General features: G+C 45.0%; 1 protein-coding gene across 2 annotated transcripts in view; it reads right to left on the bottom strand.

The window, feature by feature from the left end:
- Nucleotides 1–9,106, bottom strand: part of GALM (galactose mutarotase) — a 34,236-nt gene extending 25,130 nt beyond the window's left edge. Inside the window, exons 1-3 of one of the 2 annotated variants that reach the window (XM_038393912.2) lie at nt 8,972–9,106; nt 8,493–8,710; nt 4,322–4,476 (exon numbers count right to left, since the gene is read on the bottom strand). In XM_038393912.2, the coding sequence (XP_038249840.1) occupies nt 4,322–4,476; nt 8,493–8,688 (351 nt within the window). In that variant the 5' untranslated portion in view covers nt 8,689–8,710; nt 8,972–9,106. Of the gene's footprint in view, nt 1–4,321; nt 4,477–8,492; nt 8,711–8,966 lie in introns of both variants that reach the window. The other variant, XM_043512206.1, reaches the window with a different exon arrangement.
- Nucleotides 9,107–12,419: the final 3,313 nt, after the last annotated feature.

The following is a 12,419-nucleotide window of genomic DNA, read 5'->3' as shown; positions in this document are numbered from 1 at the left end:
AGTGACACCGTAATATAAATCATAATATTTTACTGAGTAACATCCTTCTCTTGTGCTACATGTTGGATTTAAATACAGAAAGAAGAGGCTGCCAATCAGTATTATTTCCCACTTTCTCAAAGTCCTATACATTTCAGATACATAATCTAAAAACAAATTTATATAACGCATTTTATCTTGAGGTCCTACAATCTACATTCAGGGATCACTTAGCCCACTCCTGGGGTGGGAGCTCTTCAGCTGCACACAGTTTAAAAACAGGAAGTGAAAACAAACACAGTATCCAACTGAAATGACTAGGAGAAGTTGGAGGAACAGAACAACTGAAGCTGGAGTCCAATCAGAGCACTAGGGATAGCTCTCAAACCCCTCTGATAAGTGTCTGATAAGGACCTTTAGGGTACATCTACACTGCAAAAAAAACACCGGCAGCGAGTCTCAGAGCCCAGGTCAACCGACTTGAGATCAGGCAATGAGGCTAAAAACAGCCGTGTAGATATTCCTGTTGAGGCTGGAGCTCTGGCTCTGAGACCCACACACACCCCTGCCAGGTTTCAGAGCCCAGGCTCCAGCCCAAGAGGCAACGTCCACCTTGCTATTTTCAGCGATGCAGCGTGAGCCCCACAAGCTAAGTCAGTTAACCTGGACTCAGACTCACTGCCATGGGTCTTTTTTTGCAGTGTAGACGTACCCAGAATGACCACAAACAGTTAGGATTGCATCGGAAAGGTGCCATGCTCCCACAGCACCATGAGGAAGCACAGGTACGTGACCAACACAGAGCAAGGAATATCGTCAGTGCTGAAGCATGTCCTTTGGGGTCACAACAAGGCCCAATCCTGCTTAGCTTGTGAGATGCAATGTACTCACAGCATGAGGCTACAAGTCACACACATGTTGCTTACCCCTTTCTTCCTCTTTTTCTTGCTTTCGTCTTTTATAGCACCATCAAGCTGAGCAAGAGAGGCAGCACTGCAGCAAGCTGCATTGTGAGGAGCACTCTCGCACGCCACTTCACATCTCTGTGTACCTCACTTTACCTACCCCTGAAACAGGGCTAATAAATACTTTACCCGCCTTACAGTGCTATCCTGAGTATTAATTAATTCACGCTTGGAAAGTGCTTTGAGCTCCATGGCAGGAAGGTGCTCTAAAAGGGGAAATCATAGGCAAATTATAATCTTATGTATTTGCTTTCTGGGTTTGGGTCAGGACGGCACAGACTCTGGAATTTCCTCAGCTCTCTGGACACACAGACAGGATCAATAACTAGTTGAATCGAAGTATTCTCATACTCCCTAGAGTTTCATCCTCCAAGTTCCCTAGTCAGCTTCCTTCTAATTGGAACGAAGTTACATCAGCCTGCTCTCTATTTGCCCTGGCTGAATAGACCTTCACATGCTCTTCTCTTTGCAGATGTGCGTGGTCTTGACCCAGACATAGAAATCAAATAATCAGGTCAATTGTAATGTGCTTTATTGCCAGCAGGACTGCTAGATGTGCTGACCCTGGGTTCTAAGTGGCTACATCACAGCAAGCATACAGAGAAGGAAGGAGGTAGACAAATCTAGCTAGTGGTGAAGTGAGAGTCTGGCACGGAGTGTAAAAATAGCTGCTGCAGTCAGCGGTTACTAACTCCTTGTACATGACAAGGGTATAATTTTATGTAATCCTGACCTATTTCATATAACTCAGACCAGGAAGGCAAGATCAGTTTCTTACTAGCTTTCTGGAGTGCCAAACATTATTTACCATATGGTCGGTGTGGTAGGAGATGTAGTCACAAAAATTATTTCAGAGTAGCAGCCATGTTAGTCTGTATTTGCAAAAAGAAAAGGAGTACTTGTGGCACCTTAGAGACTAACAAATTTATTTGAGCATAAGCTTTCGTGAGCTACAGCTCACTTCATCAGATGTATTTGGTGGAAAATACAGTGAGCTGTAGCTCACGAAAGCTTATGCTCAAATAAATTTGTTAGTCTCTAAGGTGCCACAAGTACTCCTTTTCTTTTTGTATATACACACTAACTAGCTGAAGGGGAGATCTCACTGAAGTGACCATTCAAAGAAACATCATTAAGGTTTTATGGCCCGCAAAATCAGCATTCTATTCCTGCAAAAACTGACAATTTTTTTGAATGTTGTCCCCCAGGATTAAAAGAAAACCCCACCAGCCATTAACAGCCATCCAAGCCCAGAACAGCAGCTTCATGGACAAAAACAACTGTCTGAGAGGATTTGCTATTAAATGTACATACACTTCTACTTCGTTTTTTAAATTAAATATTTGTGTTTTTTCCATCCACGAAGGCTCTAAGGCAGCTGGAGCCCCATAGGTGTGGGAACTACGGGTGCAAGGGGTGCTGCAGCACCCCCAGGTTTTGCTCAGGGTCCCAGCTGCCCGCCCCGCATCTGGGACTCTGCTGCTGGCCCCAATCCCAGCCACTGGCACTGCACCTGGGCTCTCGGCCGCTGACCTGGGGTCCCAGCCGTCAGGCCCCGCGCCCAGCCCGGCACCCAGGGTCCAGGCTGCCAGCCCCATAGCTGTGGCTCCGCTCCTGACGCCGGCCCGGGGTTCCGCACCACAGCTGTGACCCCAGCCTCAGCCCCCTTACCCTGTCTGCATTCCCCCCCTCTCCCAGAAGCCACAGCCCTGCTCCTGGCCCCAGCTCAAGGGGGCGGTGTGGGACACAGACACGGGTAAGGGGAGGCACAGCTCAGTACCCCCACTCTAAAAACTGTTCCAGCACCACTGTGAAGCCCTAAGGAAATTGGCCTTTATCCTGTGAGGCGCTGAGTACTCTATTCCTGATATAGCCAGGCACTTAAGCACATACTTAACTTCAAGCACATAAGTTGTCCTCCTGAATTCAATGGGACAGCTCATGTGCTTGAAGTTAAGCTGGTGCTTATGGACTTTGCTGGATCAGGACCAGAGTGCTGGGCACCCTGCAGGATCGAGCCTCTACTAACATCCCAAAAGACAAGAGGCTGGGCCTGAGTGATTGAGGTCATGTGTATATTGGAAAATTATACTATTTGCATTGCCACTGCACCTAGGAGCCCTGGTGATAGATCAGGCCTCCATTGTGCCAGACACTGCTGAAACAGAGAACAAAAAGACAGTCTCTGCCCCAAGAAGCTTACAGTCCAAGTTTTGTATACTTATTTTTAGAAACTGAACAAAATACATATACAGATAACAAAACAAGGTTGTGCTCAAACACAAATGGTTCTTTTAAAAGGTAGCCAATACAGGTTACAAAAAAGACACTGATACTTGTATGGGAAGTATGGTAAAATGGCAAAGAGTATTTTAAAAAAAGGGGATACCTGACATTAAACTTTATCTTGATCTTTAAACATGGGAGCTCAATGCAAAGCTGCAAATTCCTGCACGTTGGATGACATGAGCCAGCTCTGAGAGCAGACTTTGTTAATGCTATATACAGGTTTTTCTGTAGCTAACTGAAAAGAAAAGAGCCAACAAAATCAAAATTTGTAAGTGAAAAAAATGGGTTTCATAGAAAATATTTGGAAGATATTTCAGGAAAATATCTCAGACTTATCATAAAGTCCATTCATCTCTACAACCAGAAAGGACATAATGCTATACAGTAACCTGCCTGGGAACTGTGAATAGGATGACTTCATGCTGACCACAACACTGCGGCCAGCTAGATGACAACTGGTTCTGCTCAACACCACATCCAGTACTTGTCTACTCAGCACTCTTAACTTGAGCACATGCAATTGAGTTTAAACACTGGGCAGTTTTCAAATGTAGACAAGTCCTCAGAAAGAGACTTACACTGTTGAAAACTTCTTGTTTAGTTTTTTTAGAGTCCATTTGACTCCAGTGTATAATGAGTATTTGGGATAAAAGATGTCTTTGCTAAAATTAAAACTGAAGAGGTCCCTGCCATGGCAAGGGGAAACAGAACCACAGGAAGGAGAAATGGCTTTCCACAGTCACCCAGCAGGTAGAGTCCAGCCCCAGACTAGCTGTAGTGGCCAATTCTGCAACAGACAATATTCCTAATTAGGGGCAGCTTACCAGCTGTAAAAGCTGCTTGGTGCAAATTGCAGGGATTGGATGTTTTAATTGTATAGAGCTGAAGGATCATTCTAAAACAAGGAGATATTAGCGTGATAAGGAAGCCATCTGGAAAGAGTGTCAACTTTCAAGGTACAGAAAGCTTGTCCTCAAACATCAATAACACAGGGCTAAAGCATACTAAAATCAACCTCTTGCTTTAACAGGATCCTCCCGATTGAAAACAAGGGAGATCAGAATCAGTTTGACGATGTTCAGATTTACCTTGTCAAACCCTTTGTTCCCTCCATGCAGGTTGTTGGGTGGGTTGTTGAGGGCCAACTGATACTCTTTTCCTTCCACTGTGAATTTCCCGTTAGCAATTCTGTTAGCAACTCGCCCAATAGTGGCTCCAAAATAGGGGTGTTTGTTGACATAACCTAACAAAAATAAATGAGTCATCATTCAAAACAAAGTTCGGTTTTACTGTGATCCGTAGGGCCAGGCAGATGGAGCTCAGAAAGTAGGGTTGGGTGGGGAAAAACAATCCTGGTAATAAGACGAGGATCCTAATTCAAGATGAGAACATAGAAGGTGTCTGCAAGTCTCCATTTGTTTACTGATTTGAGTTCTAGAAAGCATCCCCAATTGCGCATTTTGGAGGTGCATGCCCATTTCCATCACACCCAACAACTACCCTGCACTCCTTGTGCCCTTACAGAATGGGAGAGTTTCATTCCTCATGAGTTTCAATACTCATGGCTGCAGAACAGGGAACTGTGGAGTTTAAGGTCCCTTTACAAGAACAGTCATCTAAACAACATGTACATGTTAAAAAGCCAGGAAATGGAGAGCTAAGGTGACACTTCCCATCCAATGTAGCCACCTGCAGCACTAGGCTGATGTGTTAGCCACAAGGCAATCTTTCCTGCTAAATGGAGGTGAGGCGTTCTCTACGCAGATCTCAGCCAGGTGGTCACCTCCAAAACATACTGCTGTAAGAGGCTTGCTCAGCATCCCAGAGGCAGGCTGTGGGAGAGCCCAGGACAGATGCTAGATCTCCCGAGCCCCAGTACACTGCCACAGCCACAAGACCATCTTTTTGCTGCTTGCAGGCCCTGTCCTAGTCACAATCAATATATGTACACTCTGTTGCTGCCTAGGGCAAGTCACCTTGGCAGAGTCCCTTAAAAAGGCGACATTTCTGAGGGGAGGAGTCTTGGGCCAGTCTTTAGAGACTGGATCTATTCCTGGCTTTGGCTGAAAGGCCCTTGAGCAGCCGCTTATTTGCTAAATAGAGGAAGGACTGTCATCTCCCCTCAGGACAGGGATATAAGCAGCCTGGGTTACTATTAAGAGCTATGAAATGCATAGAAATATTCCCCACAGTCATGGGAAGAAATTTTAATTCACGGTTTCTAGCTCCCAATTCAGTTCCCCTTCCCCTGTGGTATATTGTGTGGGATGGGGGTCTTCCTAACAATCTCTCACTGCTGCAGGAGAAGAACATGGCTCACAGCAGGTGAGCTCTCAAAGCAAACTCCAATAGCTTGCAGGTATTCAAACTAAAAAGTTCTTGGTCCTGATGCTAGGTCCCAGTCAGGGCAGTGCAGTGATGGGGGCTTCATGGGGATAGCGCCCTCTGTCTGGTCCATATCGGTGCATTATGAGACGGCTGACACTTAAAAAACAGGTCTTTTTCCTTTTGATGGGGCGGGGAGGGTCTGTACTCTAGTCTAGAGAACACGGTCATCCACGGTCACCAAATTTTCACCCCCGACTTTACCCAGACTCTGAACTGACAGGCCAATTTTTGAGCCATTCTAACTACACATGTGGATTTTAGAGAGGTTTGAAAATTAGAATCTACACAGAAACAAATTAGTGCTCTACCATAGTAACACACGCACCCTATTAACCAGAGAAACCAAACCCATTCATCCAAATAGACTCCATTCCTCGGGCAAAAGGCCAGATTAATACATGGTCTCTGCTCTGCTTTGCTCTGCTCTCAGATTCTCCATCAATAATGGAAAGCAGAATTTGGATGCCTACTTTGCAAATTTGTGAGATAACAAGGAGGGAATGCATGAAATAAAAGCAGTCTGATGTGTGTCTGCCACAGATGTGCCAGCAAGTCTGCGTTCCCCGCTGGAGCTAAGCGAGCATTCGGAGTGCTTCCGCAGTATTCGGAAGAGGCAAGAACATGGTCCCAAAGTGACAGCTGGGGCATTCTGCTCTCAGCCGTCACCCCATGGTGCTCCAAGTGGCTCATATAATTTGCCTCAAAAACAGGAAGAAAGTGCCTATTTGCAGTCAGGCGGTAACTGAGCGGCTGCTTATTGCAGGACTCAGTGCAGTCATCTGTGCTGCATGCCTGGCTCAGATCTGTCTAGGGATACAATGATCTCAAGGCAGCCATTCCCCATCAAGCCTTATTTCATGGGCTTTCCAAAGACCCAGCTCAGCGTAATGCAGAGTAACCCCTAGCCTGAGGAATCCCATCCATTTCAGTGGCACTACTCCATTGTAGTACATGAGCAAGATGGGCAGAATCAGGAACTAGATGTTTTAAGAACTCGACTCAGCAGAGTAACAGACAGGCCTGATAACTCCATCCTAGCAAGGTGCTAGTCAGAAACGTCCACTCACGTCCCTCGCTCCCGGACCCCTGAACATACAGGCTTGTCCTCTCAGGCCCCTACCATCCACATCGCTGTCCCTCCTCTCCATACAAAGCACAACTGCTTGGATCACTTACTCTGACTGCCCCCCCCGAAGCCTCTCCACTTGTTCCCCTCTTTCTCCACATTGGGGTCAAGCTACTTGTCTTCACTTCATGGGTCTTCCTGACTCCGCACTCTCTGCATGCCCATTCCCGCCTCTTGTCCAGCAACCTGCTCTGCTGCACCAAGGTTGCCAGCCTCCTCCACCACCTTGTCAGTTCTCACACAGACTTCCCTGCGCCAGCATCCATACGGCCCTGCACATGGAACACCAGCCCTGAACTGATCCTTAAGTCCCCAACCTCTCCATCTCCAGCATCCAGCTCTGCTGCTGCAGCCAGGGGCAGCCAGGGATTGACAACATTCACAGTGTTATTAATGATCTGTATGACCCTAGTGCCTAGGAGCCCTAGCCATGGACCAGAACCCCTCTGTGCTACATGCTGTACAAACGGAACAAAAACATGGTCCCTGCTCCATTTTCAGGTTTCGCAAGCCTGACTCTGATCTCGCTTGCATAGGTGTGTAAATCAGGAGCAACTCCAGTGCAACCGACAGAGAGACACTTGGGTGCTAACAGGTAAAGGTTACATACCGGGCAAGGACTATCCCATTTTGTGGTTGTGCACACCTAGCACAATTTATCTAAGGTCCTCCTATGGCTCCGATCACGATATCTGAGCACTTCACATGCTGTTGCATTTATTCTCACAGCTCTGCAGAGCAGGGCAATTTATCCCCTTGTACAGTTGGGGAATTGAGGCACAGAGAGGCTAAGCGACTTCCCCAAGATCACAAAAGGAGTTTGTGGCAGAGCAGGTAACTTAACCCAGGATCTCTTAAGTACCAGCTTGGTGCCCTAACCGTTGGATCATCCTTCTTCTCAAGGCTTCATTCTTGACTGGGTCCTCTAGCTGCTACAGTAACCAAAATTATAATAATGTATATCATTGCAATAAGAATATTAAAACTGCACTTTTGCTCTAGAAGGCGTATTTGTATGTTTACAGTCCTGGGACATGTTTTCTGTGGACCTGATTGCCACCATTGCTTCTGCAAGTACACCAGATCAAACAAAACTGACAGCAGCTGGGAGGTATCCAAGTCTATAAAATCCATTGTGATTTTATAGACCTCTGTCATATCCCCCCTTAGTCATCTCTTTCCTAATTGTACAGTCCCAGATGCTGTGCTGTGGTTGAAAGTCTTTGTTCTGAGGAGCAAAAGTCCTTCTGGGCTGGGGAAGGAAGTTTTTCTTTTCTTGTGGTGGGGATTCTGTGTAATATGATCCTGCTTCCACTGAAGCAAATGGCAACCTGCAAACCCCCCCCCCCCCCCCCAGCACATACACACTCACTAAAATGACAGGTTTCAGAGTAGCAGCCATGTTAGTCTGTATTCGCAAAAAGAAAAGGAGTACTTGTGGCACCTTAGAGACTAATAAATTTGTTAGTCTCTAAGGTGCCACAAGTACTCCTTTTCTTTTTACTCACTAAAATAGAAGCCTCTCCATTGCCTTGAACATAACCTAGTCACTCACATCGGTGTGGGTGGATGGAACACAGCACCACTCGGATATGGTAGTGTTTTGCACTACAGCAGAGGACTATGCTGGGGACAGAGCCATGGAGAACCAGGGGCCTAGTGAGAAGTACCTTAGAAAAGAATCAAAAATAAGCAAGAAGCTAGGTCAATGCATACTGTCTTTGAAAAAATGGATTTAAACCCACCTTCCAAGTGATCAAAGCCCAGGACAATGTCGGAGAGGTTCCCATCCCTGTCTTTGGTTTCCAGTGCAGTGATTATACAGCCTAAGGAGATAATCTCCACTTTAACACTGTCTGATTTCAGCAGGAACTTTTCAACAGTCCCTCCTCCTCCCTTCTGGGGCAAGTGTCCAAACACTTCTCGGGTCACCTCGGTCATTGCTCCCCACAGCTGGACGTCTCTGGAACACAAGTGAGAAACCACAACACCAAGGTAAGCAGACGGCTGAGGAGGGGAAATCCAGAAGCAGAGACAGCAGGAAGAAAACACACACTGCAAACAGGGCAGGGCTTGGAGCCAGGAAATCACATGATCCTCCCTGAAGCAGACCAAGCCAGATGAGCAGGCAGGGATAACCTGCCCCGCACCCTTTCCTGGCCCCCCTCTGAAGCAAGGAGGCCAGCCAATAATCTGCTAAACAGAAACTGAGCTGCAACCTCACCTACAGCGCGACTATCAGCTGCTCCATCCCATTTCAGCAAACAGGTGAACACTGCAGGGCCCAGCATGCAGCTGGATTTTGATATGACATAGGAGCAGCCGGCCTTTCAGCTCCAGGTGGAGGATTGCATGCTGGGATATATAGTCCACACTTCTGCCCCAAGAGGGGGAGTGCTGTACGCTGTGGCCTGTAGTTCTGAGATCTGAGCTAGAATAAAAGGGAAGAGAGACTTTAAAAATGCAGAAAGAAAAGGAGTACTTGTGGCACCTTAGAGACTAACAAATTTATTAGAGCATAAGCTTTCGTGAGCTGAAGTGAGCTGTAGCTCACGAAAGCTTATGCTCTAATAAATTTGTTAGTCTCTAAGGTGCCACAAGTACTCCTTTTCTTTTTGCGAATACAGACTAACACGGCTGCTACTCTGAAACCTGTCATTATGCAAGGCACTGAATTTAGCCGTATAGAGTGGAAATCTGTCAACTTCATGAAAAAACTCGCACAGATATAGACAGACATCATCTTCCTCTCCAAATGCAAACAGATGGACATCATACCGAAAGGACTGAAGGTAAAAAATCCATTACAATCTACATACCACACAGACTATGCTGACAGCTTGTGCCACACACTCTCAAAGAAACTGCGGAACCACCTGATCAACATCCTCTACAGCAAACAGGGAAAGATTAAGAATGAGCTCTCAAAACTGGATACTCTCATAAAGAACCAACCTTCCACACAAACTTCCTCGTGGCTGGACTTTACAAAAAATTTTCTGATGAAGTGAGCTGTAGCTCACGAAAGCTTATGCTCTAATAAATTTGTTAGTCTCTAAGGTGCCACAAGTACTCCTTTTCTTTTTGCGAATACAGACTAACACGGCTGCTACTCTGAAACCTTTAAAAATGCAGGATTGCCAACCCCTGGGGTTCAAAAATCTGAACACAGACCCCCAAAATCACCAGACTGGCTTAAATATCATGAGATTTAAAAAATAATACATTGTAGTCTCATTTTATTTCCCTTTTGGCATTTGAGTTTTTAGGATACACTGAAATCACATTTCAAAGTTTTTTTTCTGCAGTCAGGAGGACTAGAAACTTACTGGTTTCAGAGTAGCAGCCGTGTTAGTCTGTATTCTCAAAAAGAAAAGAAGTACTTGTGGCACCTTAGAGACTAATACTCCTTTTCTTTTTGCGAATACAGACTAACACGGCTGCTATTCTGAAACCTGTCATTATGCAAGGCACTGAATTTAGCCGTATGAAGTGGAAATCTATCAACTTCATGAAAAAACTCGTATAGATACAGACAAACATCATCTTCCTTTCCAAGTGCAAACAGATGGACATCATACCAAAAGGACTGAAGGTAAAAAATCCATTACAATCTACATACCACACAGACTATGCTGACAGCTTGTACCACAAGCTCTCAAAGAAACTGCGGAACCACCTGATCAACATCCTCTACAGCAAACAGGGAAAATATATTAAATTTGTTAGTCACTAAGGTACCACAAGTACTCCTTTTCTTTTTTTTAGAAACTTACTGTTGCTTTAAAAGGAAGCTGAGATTCTCCCATAAGCACCTAACTCTGGCAGCTGAGGATTTAAGACAATCACCAAATATGGCAACACCCACAATAGAATTCAGAGTAGCAGCCGTGTTAGTCTGTATCTGCAAAAAGAAAAGGAGTACTTGTGGCACCTTAGAGACTAACAAATTTATTTAAGCAAAAGCTTTTGTGAGCTACAGCTCACTTCACTGGATGCATGCAGTGGAAAATACAAGTGGAGAGATTTTATATACACAGAGAACATGAAACAATGGGTGTTACCATACACGCTATAAAAAGAGTGATCAGGTAAGGTGAGCTATTTCCAGCAGGGGAGGAAAAAAACCTTTTGTAGTGATAATCACGGTGGGCCATTTCCAGCAGTTGACAAGAATGTGTGAGGAACAGTAGGGGGGGAAAGAAACTTATCTACAATGAATTGTCTACAGCCAAGCTCTACGATACAACCGCATTTACTCCAACTCCTCAGACAGAGACAAACACCTACAAGATCTCTATCAAGCGTTCTTACAACTACAATACCCACCTGCGGAAGTAAAGAAACAGATTGACAAAGCCAGAAGAGTACCCAGAAGTTACCTACTACAGGACAGGCCCAACAAAGAAAATAACAGAACGCCACTAGCCATCACCTTCAGCCCCCAACTAAAACCTCTCCAACGCATCATCAAGGATCTACAACCTATCCTGAAGGACGACCCATCACTCTCACAGATCTTGGGAGACAGGCCAGTCCTTGTTTACAGACAGCCCCCCAATCTGAAGCAAATACTCACCAGCAACCATATACCAAACAACAAAAACACTAATCCAGGATCCTATCCTTGCAACAAAGCCCATTGCCAACTGTGTCCACATATCTATTAAGGGGACAGCATCATAGGGCCTAATCACATCAGCCACACTATCAAAGGCTCGTTTATCTGCACATATGCCATCATAAATGTAGAGGAGGCCTGGGATTACTTTAAATCAAAGCTGCAGAAGCTATCGGAAGCCTGCATCCCAAGAAAGGGGAAGGTTTCAGAGTAGCAGGCATGTTAGTCTGTATTCGCAAAAAGAAAAGTAGTACTTGTGGCACCTTAGAGCTTATGCTAAAATAAATTTGTTAGTCTCTAAGGTGCCACAAGTACTCCTTTTCTTTTTAAGAAAGGGGAAAAAATTCATAGGCAGGAGCTGAACACCAAGCTGGATGATCAAGCATCTCAGAGAGGTGATTAAGAAAAAGCAGAAAGCATACAGGGAGTGGAAGATGGGAGGGATCAGCAAGGAAAGCTACCTTATTGAGGTCAGAACATGTAGGGATAAAGTGAGACAGGCTAAAAGTCAAGTAGAGTTGGACCTTGCAAAGGGAATTAAAACCAATAGTAAAAGGTTCTATAGCCATATAAATAAGAAGAAAACTAAGAAAGAAGAAGTGGGGCCGCTAAACACTGAGGATGGAGTGGAGGTCAAGGATAATCTAGGCATGGCCCAATATCTAAACAAATACTTTGCCTCAGTCTTTAAGAAGGCTAAAGAGGATCTTAGGGCTAATGGTAGCATGACAAATGGGAATGAGGCTATGGAGGTAGATATTACCATATCTGAAGTAGAAGCGAAACTCAAACAGATTAATGGGACTAAATCGGGGGGCCCAGATAATCTTCATCCAAGAATATTAAAGGAATTGGCACCCGAAATTGCAAGCCCATTAGCAAGAATTTTTAATGAATCTGTAAACTCTGGGGTTGTACTGTATGATTGGAGAATTGCTAATATAGTTCCTATTTTTAAGAAAGGAAAAAAAAGTGATCCGGGTAACTATAGGCCTGTTAGTTTGACATCTGTAGTATGCAAGGTCTTGGAAAAAATTTTGAAGGAGAAAGT

Source organism: Dermochelys coriacea, chromosome 3, assembly GCF_009764565.3.
Source record: "Dermochelys coriacea isolate rDerCor1 chromosome 3, rDerCor1.pri.v4, whole genome shotgun sequence".
Classification (NCBI taxonomy): Eukaryota; Metazoa; Chordata; order Testudines; family Dermochelyidae; genus Dermochelys; species Dermochelys coriacea.
This window is presented reverse-complemented; position numbering and strand designations above follow the sequence as displayed.